This window comes from Ips typographus, linkage group LG11 (genome assembly GCF_016097725.1).
Source record: "Ips typographus isolate SLU linkage group LG11, UJ_Ityp_2.0, whole genome shotgun sequence".
NCBI classification, from domain to species: domain Eukaryota; kingdom Metazoa; phylum Arthropoda; class Insecta; order Coleoptera; family Curculionidae; genus Ips; species Ips typographus.
Window position 1 is genome coordinate 9,623,161 of NC_138432.1, and position 16,489 is coordinate 9,639,649.

At 35.2% G+C, this 16,489-nt stretch overlaps 7 protein-coding genes across 11 annotated transcripts; 4 read left to right on the forward strand and 3 right to left on the reverse strand.

Annotated features, from left to right (window-relative positions):
• The first annotated feature begins 25 nt into the window (after positions 1–25).
• On the forward strand, positions 26–756 carry LOC145735297 (multiple coagulation factor deficiency protein 2 homolog). The gene is made up of 3 exons (XM_081989145.1): positions 26–260; positions 315–531; positions 584–756. Exons 1-3 carry the CDS (start codon positions 69–71, stop codon positions 697–699), a joined length of 525 nt encoding a protein of 174 aa, XP_081845271.1. The 5' UTR covers positions 26–68; the 3' UTR covers positions 700–756.
• Positions 755–2,122, forward strand: LOC145735296 (uncharacterized). 2 transcript variants are annotated; one of them, XM_081989143.1, is made up of 5 exons: positions 755–893; positions 954–1,066; positions 1,115–1,296; positions 1,349–1,435; positions 1,485–2,122. In XM_081989143.1, the coding sequence occupies exons 2-5, from the start codon at positions 954–956 to the stop codon at positions 1,712–1,714; spliced, it is 612 nt and encodes a 203-aa protein (XP_081845269.1). In that variant the 5' UTR covers positions 755–893; the 3' UTR covers positions 1,715–2,122. The 2 variants fall into 2 exon arrangements, with proteins under 2 accessions (XP_081845269.1, XP_081845270.1); XM_081989144.1 differs by having other exon boundaries at positions 1,130–1,296.
• On the reverse strand, positions 1,840–7,753 carry LOC145735294 (uncharacterized). Its single transcript, XM_081989142.1, has 10 exons — positions 7,416–7,753; positions 5,191–5,438; positions 4,876–5,118; positions 4,643–4,822; positions 3,994–4,590; positions 3,793–3,939; positions 3,574–3,739; positions 3,311–3,521; positions 2,876–3,257; positions 1,840–2,310 (listed from the first exon to the last, which is right to left on the reverse strand). The coding sequence occupies exons 1-10, from the start codon at positions 7,428–7,430 to the stop codon at positions 2,184–2,186; spliced, it is 2,316 nt and encodes a 771-aa protein (XP_081845268.1). The 5' UTR covers positions 7,431–7,753; the 3' UTR covers positions 1,840–2,183.
• A 1,812-nt stretch (positions 7,754–9,565) lies between these two features.
• LOC145736036 (T-cell activation inhibitor, mitochondrial) lies at positions 9,566–11,566 on the forward strand. Of its 2 annotated transcripts, none has more exons than XM_081990245.1 (7): positions 9,566–9,724; positions 9,832–10,009; positions 10,086–10,385; positions 10,440–10,603; positions 10,658–10,902; positions 10,958–11,177; positions 11,225–11,566. In XM_081990245.1, exons 1-7 carry the CDS (start codon positions 9,658–9,660, stop codon positions 11,527–11,529), a joined length of 1,479 nt encoding a protein of 492 aa, XP_081846371.1. In that variant the 5' UTR covers positions 9,566–9,657; the 3' UTR covers positions 11,530–11,566. The 2 variants fall into 2 exon arrangements, with proteins under 2 accessions (XP_081846371.1, XP_081846372.1); XM_081990246.1 differs by having other exon boundaries at positions 10,958–11,174.
• A 148-nt stretch (positions 11,567–11,714) lies between these two features.
• Positions 11,715–12,795, forward strand: LOC145736040 (glutathione S-transferase-like). Its single transcript, XM_081990252.1, has 4 exons — positions 11,715–12,001; positions 12,064–12,231; positions 12,287–12,432; positions 12,487–12,795. Exons 1-4 carry the CDS (start codon positions 11,863–11,865, stop codon positions 12,655–12,657), a joined length of 624 nt encoding a protein of 207 aa, XP_081846378.1. The 5' UTR covers positions 11,715–11,862; the 3' UTR covers positions 12,658–12,795.
• On the reverse strand, positions 12,696–15,181 carry Dip-C (dipeptidase C). 3 transcript variants are annotated; one of them, XM_081990244.1, is made up of 9 exons: positions 15,165–15,181; positions 14,684–14,883; positions 14,370–14,617; positions 14,131–14,309; positions 13,797–13,872; positions 13,562–13,741; positions 13,288–13,499; positions 13,064–13,234; positions 12,696–13,005 (listed from the first exon to the last, which is right to left on the reverse strand). In XM_081990244.1, exons 2-9 carry the CDS (start codon positions 14,872–14,874, stop codon positions 12,784–12,786), a joined length of 1,479 nt encoding a protein of 492 aa, XP_081846370.1. In that variant the 5' UTR covers positions 14,875–14,883; positions 15,165–15,181; the 3' UTR covers positions 12,696–12,783. The 3 variants fall into 3 exon arrangements, with proteins under 3 accessions (XP_081846370.1, XP_081846369.1, XP_081846368.1); XM_081990243.1 differs by lacking the exon at positions 15,165–15,181 and adding an exon at positions 14,931–15,158; XM_081990242.1 differs by lacking the exon at positions 15,165–15,181 and having other exon boundaries at positions 14,684–15,158.
• A 183-nt stretch (positions 15,182–15,364) lies between these two features.
• Positions 15,365–16,485, reverse strand: LOC145736041 (small ribosomal subunit protein eS10-like). Its single transcript, XM_081990253.1, has 4 exons — positions 16,346–16,485; positions 15,748–16,122; positions 15,453–15,570; positions 15,365–15,420 (listed from the first exon to the last, which is right to left on the reverse strand). The coding sequence occupies exons 2-3, from the start codon at positions 16,119–16,121 to the stop codon at positions 15,468–15,470; spliced, it is 477 nt and encodes a 158-aa protein (XP_081846379.1). The 5' UTR covers position 16,122; positions 16,346–16,485; the 3' UTR covers positions 15,365–15,420; positions 15,453–15,467.
• Between the last annotated feature and the right edge of the window lie 4 nt (positions 16,486–16,489).

A 16,489-nucleotide genomic window follows, 5' to 3' on the forward strand; every position in this document is an offset into this window, starting at 1 on the left:
CTCTGTCTAAGTGAATTTATAGATTATTAACACGCTATTACTTTTTTCTAGGCTATTATAACAAAAAAATGAATCCTTGCAACCTTCTTAGTCTGATTCTGACAATACTTCTTCATTTAATACCCTCCTCAATATCGAGAGGACCTCACCATCCACAAGGTTCACACGTCGTCAAAAGACACACTCATTACACTCCAGTGAAAACCAACGAGAAACTAACTCAAGACAGAGAGTTACTTCAAGACAAGCAGCATATTCAAGTAATTCCCTTAACCACAAACTAGTTTTACAAAGAATGACTGGAAAATATTTAGGAACATTTGGAGGAAATAATTCCTAAAGTGGACATATCCAAAATGACCCCTGACGAATTGGAATTGTACTATTTCCTGGTTCATGACACTGATAAAAACTCCAAACTAGATGGTTTAGAGTTGTTAAATTCGATAATTCACACGACACATAACGAAGATCATGAAGATGAAGAGTTGGAAGACAGTTTAGATGAAAAGCTGTTCAATCGTTTTGTTGGTGAGTTGGCAATACAATTTTTTTTTTACTGCTGTGCTACGTGCTATTTTAGAGATGGTTGATGAAGTTTTAAGAGAAGATGACAAAAACCAGGATGGTTATATTGATTACAGTGAATATGTGGATGGTTCAAAAAGGGTTAAACAGAAACCCCTAAGTCTGAACTAAGCAATCTACAACTTTGTATTTTATAATAATTAAATAAATGAAAGTAAATTCTTGATATTTTCACTGCTGTAATATATCGTTTTTTCTGCTCCCTTGAACCAAAAACAATATCAAACAGGAAAAGTTTGTAAACAATACAATAAGTAATAAAATGGTTTTGAATTCGGTTTTTAAACTTAGGCGACGATAATGGAGTAAGCTTTTATTGTTATATAAAGTTGAACAGAATTTATTTCTTACTCATTTTTGTGCAGATGGTTGAATTGAAAACAATGTTGAACAAAGCTGTTGTAGTGTTTTTGTGTTTTTCTTGTGCTTATTGTGCCATTACTGGACATAATGCATTTGAAACCAATAGTGTGGCTAGGTAAGTCAAATATTTAAAAAGTATTTTTTTATGTATTGGATTTTCAAGAGGTTTTGATGCCAGAAGTGTCCTAAGCTCCCTGGCAACTAATTTAATGACCAGAGGCTATGGAACAACAGGAATGGGCTCCCAAGTAGTATCTCTTAATCTCACCAACCTTTTAATACTAGTTTTACTCAAAGGCTTGATATTTGCTGCAGCTTCCTTAGCAGGTCATAAAGGGGAAAGTGGTAGGTATCGTCAAATCCAAACTTTCATCAAAATAATCACTTAAAATTTCAGATCACTACGCGCGAAATCTGGACGGTCAGGAGGACACCAAGTTCCTCTCAGATGAAGAAGCTTTAATGTTTCTTAGTTATTTAACCGGTAATTGATAAACTTTCTTAAGATGTCAAATTTTGAGGGCAAATTTTAGGTTCTCCCGGTGACAATGGATGTTTGCAGAATATAGCTTGCCACCAACCGGATCAAGCTAAGAAATACGTCAACGCTGGAGATGTTATCCTTAAAACTGCCAAAATGTTGGGATATCATAATGACGATACGTATGATTATGTCATCAAAGAGGTGGATCATGCCGCCAATGTTGGTATAGCTGGAGGAAATTGTGAAGTGTTTAAGTGTGGAAATAACACCAACTATTAGAAGATGTTATGAATAGTAGTGTATATAGTTAAGTTATTATGTTGGCAATAAAATATGTTTTTTTTTAAATACTCGATTTTGTTTACTTAAATATAGAAAACCATTACTATTAAAATCCAAAGAAACTGTTTTATAAAAATACGTTATATTACTAATTTTATGTACAAATTAACCTCCAATACGACATAAATATTTGGCACTAGATTACCACTGTACCTTTTAATATTATTTACACTTTAAGCTAAAATTATCTTCCGTTACTATACTGTGAGTTAACAAAAAAAACGGTAACTTAAAATGGTCAAATAAATACCTCAAAACCACAAATCATTTCAATAAATGTTATTGAAACCACCCTATACACTATTTCGTATTCATATCTCTAATTTCACTTTGTCTTCAATCAAACTACTACAGCAAAAAAAGGAGGAAAATAATTTTGTTCTTCGTAGCGCTAGATTGTCGCCCTTTACGCCCCTTGGGCCGGAAGTGGAAATTTCCGGCTGCAAGAAAACCGGGAACAATCTCTTTGCTTGATGGCGTCCATCACTTCCTGCAGGTGATGGGATACCAAGCCGGCCATATCGGGATTCAATCTGGAAGAAATGTATTATTTAGTTAAGACAAAATTTAAGTAACACCTAAAAATGTGAGAGTAATTTTGGTAGAATAGATCAGATATCAATCAATCTTTAGCAATAAAAAACTAGAAGCTTAACAGTCGCGTAACAAATCTATATATTCATTACATAACGTGTTTTTCGAAGAATCTTGGTTTCCTCATTTTCACTTTCAACTGAAGAATTTCGTCCTCAAGCTTGGCCGATATATTATTCAAATCGATTTGTATATAGAAAGTTCTAAAACACCAAATCTGTTTACATAAGGTTCTACCCATTCGTTTCCATATCAAATATTTAACAGTTGGTGGATATTTCCGTTCCAATCTAGTTTGGTGCATCAAATATTATTATTCAATTAAACTACACTTTTACACATATCGGCAAGAATAATCGTGGAATTCTTGAACTTGAAACTGAATTTAACTTTCATTGACCTCGATAGCGTTGGTTGGCCTTTAATAACGCTACGACGAAAAAAAAAAATGTTGAATTACTTTCTACCGAGCCGGTGCACTTGCTACAAAACAACTATACTCACGAAGATGTCAAACGAATCATTTTTTTCTCCATGAATAGCACCTCGTCGGGATGTTGTTGAAGCATCACGTGACAGAATATCCTCTTAGAACATGGTGTGTCAGCCCAAAATTGTGGATTCATCAAACCACCCAGTTTATCAGATTTTGATTTTGACACATCAGAAGACATTTGAAGCTCATCGTCAGCGATCAAAAGACTCCTTTTGCTTCTGGTTTTACTCTGACTGGTAGCATCTGGATTTTCCAACAAAAACACTATGTTTTCAGAGTCAACTGGGAGGTTGTTAGGATCTTGTAGATTTCTCATGCTCTCCACAGGACTAAAAAACCTTCCCATAGCCGCTGCTCCAAGTCCTAGTGCAGCTCCACCAGCTACCAAACCTGCAAGACTCTTCTAATAACACACTTGGTGGTAAAAATATTGAACAACAAACCTAAAGCAGGTAATATCACTGATCCTCCAGCTACAGGAGCTAAAAGTCCTACTTTATCTTCAGCTCTTTGAGTATTCGGAGGTCCAAAACCTAAATTATGGGAGATTTTATGGGTGGCTTCCACCAAAGGCTCAAAGACAGGTCTGGTGAGTTTCTGCATGTTTTGTATACCATTCTGGACGTTATCCTTAATACTTTCAGTGATTTTCATCTGTAACATTTTTGGTAACCAAGTGGAACATTGAGACAAATGTCAAACAAACCCAAAAAGGTTGCTCGGTTTTCGGTTTTATGTAGTAAGTGTTGAAAGGATAGTTAAGGACGTCCTTTTTGTAGAAACTTAGACTGTTGCTGTCGCTGTCTGTGTAGTAACGATTTTGCTGCTGTCTGCCAGTGTTAACGTCACCGTAAGCGGTGTAGTCTTTTTCTCTAGAATTGATTAGTCCATAATAACTTAACTGTTATAATAATAAGCAACTCACCTATAAGAGTCTCTAACTCCAACATTTTTGTATTCATCCTCCTCACTGGTAGCTTTGGCTGGTTGTACCCCCAATTCCGGATGGGCGTACTGCAAAACTGGGGTTCTAACTCCTTCATTGAAAGTCACGGGACTGAGTTTGGTAGAACTGTAATTTGACACTAAATTGTCTAAACTTTGTACTTTAACAATGGTGATTTACCCTGGAGGACTGTACATTTCAGATGGTGGATAGTGTATCTGACTATTTGGATACGTCAACATTCTCCTTTGGAATTGATTGTTTGGTTGGTTGTCGTAAGAGTCCAGTTCCTGTTTTACTTCAGTTGACGCAGCGGCTTCATAATCTTCGTATCTTCCAAAATCATTGTTTTGAGTGTAAATTGGATAATAGTCACTAGCTTGACTTTCCATGGATTCGTAAGCTCGGTAATGTCTAGTGTTGTAGTTTTTCTGTGCTTCTTTTTTGTTTACTTCCTTAATGTAGTCCAAAAAGTTGATTTTTTGAGATACTTTATTGTCATCTTTAGTAAAAGGACCAAAACCTGAGGTGCTACTGAACTTAACAAAGTTTTCTTCAGTTTTTGGATTGGTGTTGTCTTTAACTGTGAACGGTCCTAAAGAGTTATGTCTTTCTTCTGGGCTTTTATAGTTGTCTTCTTTGGAGTACGGTCCTATAGGTTTTTGATCCTGATTTTCATCCCCAGTAATTTGACTGGCGTACACTAGTTCTCCTACTGGAATTGCTGCAGGTGGTTTGTAACCTTTTTCATATGGAACCAATTCTCCATTGATCACACTATTTCATTAAAAATTACATGGTTGAAATGGGATATAAAGTGACAACTTACCGAGCATTTCTCCAAACTTTAGTGTCACTAGGATCATCAGGGACTCGTACACCATGTATCACAGGAATACCATCGCTATCCACTTGCATCACAGATCGGGCACGTTTTTTGTTCTCTTGACCTTTCACAAATACCTCACCAGATCGGATGTTTACAGGTTTAGGAATCACATGAGGAATTCTTCAATTAATTATTTAGTGGGGTGGCATTTAAAATAGTGCAAAACCACCTACCTGTCACTATCAACTACATTCTTTGGTGTGTAAGAGGTGGAGTTGGACACCACCGCAATGTTGGCCAATCTTACCAGCTTTTCCGGTTGGTAGTAAACTTGAGATAATGGTATCCAGTTAGGAGTAAATTTGGAAGATGGGTTGGGTTTGCTTGGTTGAGACTCAGTGGTGGTAGGTTGCTGGAGGGTTTCTTCTTGAGGGAAGAAGTAGGTGGTTGGGTTTACCCCCAGTTTTCTAAAACCCCTACAAAAACCACAATTTTAAGAAATTTACGAGTGGTAAACATTATTCTCAATGCTTATTTGGATCACAAACCTTTGATTATCTGATTGTGAGCTACCAATTTGTACAAAATTGCTTGGTTCATTATTGCCACGATTCTTTCGTTTAACAATCAATTGAGCCACATTTCCATCTTTGGTGACCACATTAAGAGTTTGTGTGGCATCAGGATTGAGGCTTCTAGAGACTTTAAGTTCAGTCCTGGTGTGCACTGGCACAAAGGACTTTTTTGGTTCTTCAGCATTGCCTGACGCTAGTACCAACAAAATTGGAAGCAACACCTAAAAGGAACCATTCTCGTAAAGCTAGACTAATCACATATTTGACCCTATTTTTGTGAACAAAAAACTGACAATTAACCATCCATTCATATTTTTTAATCTATAATTTTCCGATCGGCAGCATCTGCTAGTTAAAAGCCGCCGCTATGCCCGGTAAAAGAAAGTGCACAGTTGGAGGTAAAAGAGTCAATAACACGGCTGTCTCATCACCTACTTTTATTACTTTCACCTGTAAGATTACTTTGCTAATCGCTGCTTGTTAAGAAACTTTAACACGAGCACCTTATTTAATCGGGTGCATTTTTGAGCAGTATTAAATCAGGTAATCTGGGAGGACCCTTGATTGAGCAATAACGCTATTGTTGTAGCAACACCAAATGTGGTAGCAATACGTATGTGACTTGAACACTTTCACTACTTCTTCTTGTGCAAGGTCTATGCAAATGTGGTTTGGGTGGTACCAAGAAGTAAGGAAAAGAAAATTCTTTTACCATTTGGTTAAACGTGACCATAAACGGTTAATAACCCAAAGTAATAACCTACAGTTAACGATGTTTATGGGGAGAGTGTCAAGAAAATCTGTAAAAACTCATTGTTTAAATCAAGGCTAGTGTAAAACAATTAGCTTTTACATCATTATGAAGATGATGGACATATAAACATTGCAGAAAGGTATGTGCACATCTTTGATGCAAGTCTACAAGGTTTATGTAGGTGCAGTGAAGAACAAAGAAATTCCTGGTTTAATAGGTTTGTCTCCTATTATTTTCTATTAATCACATGTAGGCTAATTAATATTCAATAATTCCTTGAATCGAGAAATTACAAAGACTGTACGTAACCTATAGGAGGCAATTAAAATGTGTGGGATAATAATCGCAATGACATTTTCCAAGACCCTGAAAAAGGCCAAATTATGATGCAGAATTGAAAAAATTTATCAAGTGTTGAGGTAATTTTATTTCTCAAAAATCAACAAACGAGCAAACTTAACTGTTAGTTAAAAACTAGTTGAAATTTTAATTTAAAACTTGTCTGAATCTAGACAATTGAGTATAACAGCAAACAGCGTGACAGATTAATTACTCTAGAGTAGTGTCGTGGATAATAACAAAAATATTAGGCTGGAAAAACGATGTTAAAGGCTCCACTTGGTACTAAATTTAGAACAAAAGTATAATAATAATTAAACTCAAATTACTCCGTCATATTCGATTGACAGAGAAAAAGCGCATTTATTCGCGTTTTAATCTCTCATGTATTATTAAACAATCACATTAGTAATTAAATGGGTCAGTATATCACGTACACTTGTACGGTCTTTATTTAGTCGTGTATTTTTAGTCCTAATAAGTGAAACTTCATGTTTCCTGCCATTAACTAAACATGCACTTTGAATCAAAAAACACAATTTCTTGCCAAACGGTGTAGAAAATCACAAGTGAGAATTTGATTTGATTAGCATATAAAAGACAAGTACAATTTATACTTAAAATTTAATTAACTAAAAATGAAGTTCAAATTTTAGCTTATTATCTTGTAACTGCACTCTTACACCATTTGTGTAGGCAGGGCAATGTGGGTACCACCGTATTGGTGGGTATATCAATAGTAATAATTATGTTGTTCTACGCAATTTATGCAGTAAAACATGTTTTATCAATCTTATCTTAAATACTTGCTTAAGAAAAACCTTAGTAATCGTAAAAATTTAGTAGTCACAGTGTTGTTATTGCACTTTAATTCGATTTTTACTGGTTCTTCTTCTCTGTTATTAGTGTGTGTAATAGTCTTTATAAGGTTTTTATTACATCTTCACCTTTTATTTTAATTCATTCTCGATCAATTTCCTTACACATATTTGTTTTATTAAATTACACACATTATACCAACTACCAAAAATTAAATATCTTTTTGTACCAAATAGCATTTAAAAACATTTTCAAATATTTCTGGATGACTGTTACAAAAACCAACCTGAATGACTTCCATGGTCCTAATCCGTCACTAAATCACACAAAAAATACCGCAGACAAGTAAAAAGAACTAAAACCGGCTACTAATCAAAGAGAGTAAAAGTAATAACGAACGTGAAGCGCGAAATCAAAATGATAAACTGAACCGAAGACAATCCGTGCATGCTCTTCTGCTTCACCGTGGGTAACGACTTTGAATGGGCAATTTCTTCCGCTGATATCGCTTCATGCACTTTCCACTTGCTGGTGGCAGTACCAGAGGTACTGCCCAGTCACACGATTCGGCCTACTTTGTAGCAATGTGGATATATGCGATTTTGTTGTTGTTTGTTGAGCTTTAGCACCTAAAAATTCTGTATGAATAATGTTCCCCAACATTGGGTAAGTTGAGTTTAAATTTACTTTAGACTGTGTTATTTTGTACCTGTAACATTCAAACCTTCAACTTAAGTTTTTTTAATAAATTCACCATTTTGTAATAAAAGGCTTTCGCTTTGACTGTGTAAACATTCTATACAATAGAAAATATCAAAAATACAACACCAAATAGAAAGTATACTTTATATGCGACAATTTGTAATTTATGTACAAATACCGGTTTTTTCTTAAATTAACAACTATAAATCCGAAAAGGATGCGCCGCATAAGAGAAACCACTTTCCTTCACAAATTCCTTTCTGTGTATTATATCTTCCAGCTGACAAAGTAACATCACCGTGTACTTCAATTCTTCTAGTACATTGTTGTTAGTATATTTAATGAAAAAGTGAAATTAAAATTTGTCACTTTTGTCATATCCCTTTTAGTTTCACTTTTACACCGTTTTGGTTAGCTCTACAAATTTTCAATTATCGAATTTTTTCCTCAACCCTGTATTAACAGCCTTTTTTAATGGACGATAACAAGTGCAATCATAGGCAACCAAATACACAGTTATAGTTCTATCCTTTTTTATTTGTATGAAACAGAGAGACACATATTCTTTAGTTGACATCCACCATTACCGACAGAAATAACTGTCACTGTCATTGTCAAGGGTGCCTATGATTTCGGTTTGCCGTGTCGCCTATCAGAGATGTAAAAGCGGTAATTTTCGAGTTTGTTTAACTTTCATTTTATAAAAAAAAAAACAAATATGAATTGTGTAGATATTTGCATATTCTTAGATAATCCATCAGTATACAGGGTGTCCCAAATTTGAACAACAAACCAAACTTATAATATTTTATTCGATTTTTGGAATCTACGTCAAATTCTAGGCCTACTTTTTGTTTGTATCGATGTTCAATTGTTTTTGAACGCCCTAAAGTGTCAAAATTGACATATTTTCAAGGTCATCTCCAAAACTGCCTAAATATCTTCAAGTTAACAGTACAAAAATATAAAAAAACAAATTTGAATTTTCAGATATTCTGAGCATCTGGTGCAAGTAAATTGGACATTTTTAAACCTTCTGACATATTCTACAGTAAACAATGGCGAAGACCGCTTTTATGCAAATGCCCTAAAGACAATGGAATCCTTTTTTCAAGAATAATAAATCGGAATTTGACATTTTCGTCTTCGTGTGGGTTTTGATGGGGTGATTCAACTTACTGGGTCGAAAAATAAGTGATTTCGAATCGAGTGGTCCATATATGGGCTGATGATTGAGCATTTGTGATGGGAATAACAAAGTACACATTTTTTTGTCCCAACAAAAGAGTTACATAGTGTGGTCAGTCACCATAACCCATTCCTTTGTGTTCATCATTTTTGTAATACCTAAAAACTAATTTGATTTCATTAACAATTATTACGTGCAAAAACCACTAAACAAAGGTAAAAACTGTTGAAATGTGGTAAATAAAAAGTAAACACCGGATTGTATACAACGGAAACGTTTTAGTACTCAATGGTTGGGTTTGGGTACTTTCCCAACACTTTCTACCGCAGTAAATACCAAAAATCAAAAAGTTAAAGGTGTATTAAAGTGGAAATTGTTTGCAATACAAGCAAAAATGATTTATGATTTGACATTAACAATGATCATGTAAAAATGTTGGGAAACTAGCAGAACTGTGTTTGTATCGGATCGTATCTCATCCAAGCATAACTCTTCATATCTATGATCTCAACTCATTGATAATTAATGTCACTTTTGTCTTTACTGTCACCAAAATGACATAACCTTGTACTTTGTAGAGGTCAAAATATGTTATAAGCAAACATCAACAAATTGCCTTTAACATAATGAAATAACAATGTTTGGTAACGCGAAAGTCTGCTTCGCACAACTCAATACCTTCAAACGATACTTAACTTCAACTGGTAAGTGGTTGTTTTGCACGGTTTGGAAAAGATTGGTTCCAAGTTTTTTTACAAACTATTTTCTGGTGAAAACTTTTAGATTCCTAACAGTTTTTCCCATTACACAGAAGTATCCACGGCTCTTAGGCCTTTTTACTTTTCCGTCCATCCCGACTTGTTTGGCAGATATCCAAAAGAGAGAGCTGTTAATGAGACATCACTTCAACAGTTGAGTTCTGTACTTCAGTCACTTCAGGCTTCTAAGTATTTATCTCCTATTACTCTGTCTTTTTATGTAAAAAATAGGTATGTGTTACATTATGTTTAACTAGTCTTAACAGAGGTTTAAATACAGTAATACAGAGTGAATTACTGTTTTAAGAAACAACCAGACTGAAGCCTCTAAATTAATAAAAATATACCTACAAGGTCGGGATTTAGGTACCGCAATTGTCAATATTTTAAAAGCCTGTGATTTACCAACTAGCCATGTACAACATTATGCACTGCCTGAAGCTCAACAATCTCAATTTAATGCTGAAAATATACAGTTTAATGGAGATGAATGGGTTAGGGTGAGGTACAAAAATGAATTTGATTTTACAAAACTGGACAAAAATCATCCCCTTTATGCCACTTTTGGACTGAGGCAGAGGATGCAAGAAGCCAAAGAAAACCTTAGGTAAGCAGCTACAATTTCAAACTGAGTTGCTTTACTTTTAATTACTTTGGTTAGACTAGCAAATTGGCTTGAACAGAACTATAAAGACGCTTTAGAAAAGTGCAAATCAGGTGCAGCTTTAAAAGAGGAAATTATCAGATTAAAAGCAGAAATGATCGAGTTAACCAAACTGAAAGATATTAGATTTGATTGTGGGTGGAATAGTCAACATTTTAGAGGTACCACTTGACTCTAATTTTCACAAAACTATTAAATGAAATTAACAATTACAGGATGTCTTCTGGCCTTAAAGTCTTTGATGGAACAACATCCTAAAGATATGAAACAATTAGAGAATCAAATTTTAGTTTTTTCTTATTTTACTGGGATCAGTTTAGATGGGCATATAATGTTGTTTAGTGGTGAGGTCAGACACAACTGGCTTGACTTTATAAAAAATATTAGAAAGCACAAGTCTGCTTTAGGAAGGGTGCCTTATTATGAAAAGTCTTTATCTCATGTTTTAAGGAATATGAAGGTCAGTTGATTAAAACCTGCAGGGCAAAAACAGTCTTGAAGTGTAATTTTTTTAGGTAGGAAAACGGAAATTTATGCCTGACATAAAAGTGGGTGAATATGAGAGTAATCTGCGTCAACTGACTACGTCTGTTAGTGACTATTTTGGACGTAACAGTTACCCTAAAACCTGGCCGAAAACTTTAGATAATTTCGAAATTGTAGTGGAAAGTGAGGCCGGACCTATGATGGTGTCCCCTACTGGACAATTTATAGTACCCTCTGCAATTCCAGGTAGTTACTCACCCGCCACCTAGTGCCAATATATAACTTAATAATTCCAGGCCCTCTTTTAATCAGTTTTATCACGTCAAACCTTGTTGAAGCAAAAAACCTAAATGAAATCTATAACAATCATAAAGGTCTCGAAAAATCGTTACACCAAAGATGCATCAGCGAATTAGGGTTGGCTGGGCTGATTAAAGATGATAACATTACACCGGAATATATGATACAGTGTTGTCAAAGAATTGTGGATAATAAGGAGCGACTCAGACAATTTACGCAAGATTTGCAAGTGAACGTGTCTACTTATTACTCCGTGCTTTCGGATGGTGTTGTTTGTATACCTTGGAATTTTACACTATGATTTTTATGTGTGTTAAAATAATATTTTTAATAACAAATATCTGTAGTTTTTTTGCCGAAACAAATTTTAAACAACAATTAAAACAACCATGTTAGGTACTGTGTATGTAAAAAAACACAATTAATGTTATCTCCTCTCTAGCTGTTATCTCCTTGTTTGTATTCTTATATAACTATGACTTGCTACTGCTTAACTACTATAAATTGTAGTTGCCAGCAAATAATAGCCCCCCATAATTTTGTTGATTAGTCTAAACAACGTCAAGTTTATAATATTAACTGTCCACATTGGGGAATATATTCATTTGGATTGGTGATATTTGTTTAAAAAGACATGGCTTCCCAGTATAAATTAACTTATTTCGACATAACCGGTTTGGGAGAGTCAATCCGTTTACTCTTTCACTATGGAGGTATTAACTTCGTTGATCAGCGAGTGGATTATATTAAGGACTGGCCTGCTTTAAAATCCAGTAAGTCTGCTCTAAATCCAGTGGTAGTTTGCATGTAATTAGGCCTGTCTTGAAAATTACAGAAACCCCTTTGGGACAGTTGCCTACCTTGGAAATTGACGGTCAAGTTTTACATCAGAGTACTGCTACTTCCAGGTATGTTGCCAATTTGGTTGGATTAACTGGTAAAAACCCTCTGGAGAACTGGGAAATCGACGCTGTGGTCGATACAATCACAGATCTAAGAGATAGTAAGTTTTTCCTTAAATGCACAAAATTCGGGGAATCATATATTGAGGGATGTAGAGGTTTTTGACTGGGCTTATGCACCAAACGACGATGGCGCAGCAAAGGCAAAAAAAAAGGTTGCCTTAGATGTTGATTTGCCGTTTTTAATGTCCAAACTGGAAGCTTGGGCTACCAAAAACTATGGCTACTTAGCTACTGGAAAGGTGTCCTTCAGTTGAAATTAAAGTATTTTTTGGTGTAACCAAATGAAATTTTAGCTCACTTGGGCCGACCTATATTTCGCAGGAAATATAGATTATCTTGTTTTCATTTACGGACGAAACTTTTTGGCTGACTACCCCAATTTGACTAAAGTACGAGAGAACGTTGTCAGTATACCACGGATTAAAGAATGGATCGACGTACGTCCAAAAGACCGCATGTATTAAATTATTTTAACCACTCAACAAAAAATATAAGACCCAAGTTTTTAACAAATAATATATAAACATGTTGTTAATAATAATTATACAGTATTGATCAAGAATATAATAAAGAAGTTGTGTAGAACAAAATCAAAAAACGAACGTTTTGAACGAATTATTATCAAGGTTTCCACTCATCCAATCCTCAATTTCCTGGACAGTCCTAGGCACTACAGTTAAGTTTTCAACCCCATTTTCAGTGATCAAAACGTCGTCCTCAATCCGTACACCCCCAAAATTACGGAATCTTTGAATAACCTCAGGCACCAAAAATGTTTTTAATTTGGGATCGCTTAAAGCCTTGTCAAGAAGCTGTATTAGGAATTAAATAAATGCAAATTTGTTTCATAAAAATCTGGAAATATCTTACTGGATCAATAAAGTAGCATCCAGGTTCTATAGTTAGGACCATGCTTTTATCTAAAATTCTGGCGGTTCTCAATTTGTTTACCCCTGGTTTTTGAGGTCGTTCCGGTTGTCCCTTTAAATAACCGCCTACATCGTGAACGTCTAGACCCATCAAATGTCCCAAACCGTGCGGCTGGAACCAAATTAAATTCAATACAGAAAGTGTTATTGTCAAGTGAAAACTACCTGAAATATTGCCCCCAAACCAGCCTCAAGCATTTCATTAACATCCCCTTGCAACAATCCCCCTTTTTTCAGTTCTTCTAAAAGAGTTTTATTGGCCAAAACGTGCATATCTACCCAAGACACTCCGGGTTTTCCCGCATTTTGTACAGCAAGATTAGCCTTCAACACCGCCTCATAGATTAACTTCTGGTCTGCAGTAAACTTTCCATTTGCTGTTTTAGCAAACCAGACAATGTCTAATTGAATATTTTCTTTTACCAATATCACTAGTTACCAGGAAAAGAACAAGTAATATCAGCCGCATATCCAAAGTAATTAGCTCCCATGTCAAACAAACACATATCCCCATCTTTAATTGGGTGGTCGTTAGGGGCACCAGCGTGTCCATAATGCAGGACGGCTCCGTTTACTCCAGAACCGCAAATACAGGTGTAAGAAACGTGACGACAACCACCTTTTACAAGTAAAACAGTTTTGTGATAGCACTATACTTTAAAAAAATGTTTTACCTTTTTCATAACAGTAATTCAGAAATGTAGACTCTGCTTGGTACTCATAGTTTCCAGGTTTTATAGTTTTCATTATCTAAATTAGTTAGACATTTTTTAAAATTTGCGCTAGTAGTAAGAGAACAGTATAATTTAATGTTTGATAACTAATATTAACAAATTCAATACATAATCAGCATACATCTCTGTATCTCTATCCTTAACAGCTTAATAAAACAGCAATAAAACCAATAATTCCTACATGAGGGGTAATAAATACTTATTCAAATCAAGGAAATCACCTTTAAGTAATTAAGGTGGTAAAGATTGATAAACCACAATAAATAGGTTTTACCTGGCAATGTGCTGCACTTGAAACTGCTATCACATATCTAAGAACTGTAAGTTCCAGTTCAGTTTTATAAACCCTTAAATTGGCTATTATAGGGAATAAAGTTTCACTATCCACTGAAAACTTATCAATGCCATCAAATGAGGCTGGTTTTGCAGTTAAACCACTGTCAGTATTTAATCCTAAAAACCATAAGTATAGGTACATTATCACCCTATTTTTTAAAAAAACTTAAACTGCACCTTTTAAAGTTAAAATTTTGTTTCTATTGAGTTTTTGTAAAATAGTTTTAAGCTCATCCACATAATATACATTAGATATCCCATATTTCTCAGAATAGTCATTAGTTTGCAGTAAAGGCCCCATCCACACTGCATATTCATCAGGATATCTGGGTACAAAAAGGTAAGTACTACCAGTTTTTATATCAATAGCCCCATAACAACCAGCATCAGTAACGCCAAAAGCCCACATAAAGTAGGATTCCTGCCTGGAACATTTTAATGTTGTTGACCTGGATTTCAATTCTAGTTGAAAACAATAAGGGTATACTTACCTAAAAGTGTTGTAAGTAATATCAGTGTCATAAAAAGGCACCTCATCTCCACCCTGCAGTAAGACGACAGAGTCTTCAGCTTTGTCCTTTAGGCTGGCCGCCAATCTAGAGCGATTTAAGGCAAAGAGTTCTACAGGAACTGATAAAGTGTGAGGCCCCCTTGAAAGGGCTTTCACTTCTGCAGGAGCCATTCTTAAATGCTGGTAAAACAATGAACTGAGGTTTGTGTTGCAGAAAGGTTTTATACTTATATATCCTTTTTATCTTTCAATTCAATTTCACAAATGTTTGGAGATAAGGTAATACAGGCTTTGTGGTTGCCACACTGATTCTGTGTTGTTTTTGTTTATATGGGGAAGTGTGGGCGATAATGATTTGTTTTCAACACTTTTGCTACGTGAAATTTATGGCTGGGGGATAAATTGTTGTTACCGATTGTTTGAGAAATTTGATTATGACTTTAAAAAAATTAAAAACTTACTTTATTTTAGAATAAAATCAAAATAAACCAATATTCTAACCTAACTTTAGCTTGTCATTGTCATTATTGTCAATAGTCTCGTCGTATTTCTGGTTGCATAGTAAACTGATTCTCAAACAGGATTAATAATTGGAGTTGATAGTCACAGCACAGTATAAGAGACTAAAACCAAAAACTAGAAACATTTAATAAAACACATATTAACCAGACAAACCCAGTTTATTTGGCTTTTTTCTTTTTATAATTTTTATTAAAACTACAATGCGCGCCCACAAAGGGGACGCCCACAATAAAATTAAGATTTTATTGTGGGCGTCCCCTGCCAAATCCTGCATGGAACTCAACTTCACCAGTTCCAGCACCAACATCAGCTTTTTTGTCTGGTCCTCCTGGACCACCAGTTCTCCTATAACAACAGTAGATACAATGTATTAACTTTTCATTCCATAAAAACTAATGAATAAAACAAAACCTTCAATGGAGCACCAGAAAATTGACTCTATTAAACCCCTAACAGATAAAAAACAATTTTTTTGTTCAAGTTTGTTTACAACTAAATATTGTAAAAAGAAATAAACAGTACCTGTATCCAGTACGGTCTTCAGTGCCTTTAGCACCACCTTCTGACCTCAAAGGACCGGCAGGCCTAGCACGAGCAGTTTCAGTCCTAGCAGGTCTCTTCAAAGTGGATGGGACAATTTCACTAGGCAAGTGAAGGAAAGTCCTCAGATATTCGATACCAGGGTTGGTCAAGTACCAGTAGTAGTGCCTCCACGCAAACTGTTCCTTAACGTACCCCTTTGACTTCAGTGACTGCAAAGCTTTGATCACTTGCAGATTTGGAATGGTTTCCAATTCCGGGTGTTTGGGTGCATGGTAGTCTTTTTTGGCCACCATAACACCTTCCTTGAAAAGGTATTCGTAAATGGCGACCCTGTTCCTTTTTGGCATCAACATCCTAAAATTATTATTGCAAATTTCACTTGAGTGGTCACTTTACCCTAGTGGAGTTAGGTTATGTTGGGCTAATGTATTCTAAGGATTTTCACAGAGGCACGAAGGAAAACTTATAAAATATCAAAATGATTGGACGAAGGAAGGGTTGGTGCGTATTTTTCTACTAGGAATGCACGGGAAATGGCTAAGATGACTAAAATAAAGAGGAAATTATAAACACCTACTTGAAGACCGATTTGTACGGGTTGACAACACCGAAAGAAGAACGGCCATGTAAATTTCTGTCAAGTCAATAATGTGACTTGACACTTCCAATCATTTGTCAGTTATCAAAACTGCCAATCTATTCAAATCTGCAACCCGTCAAA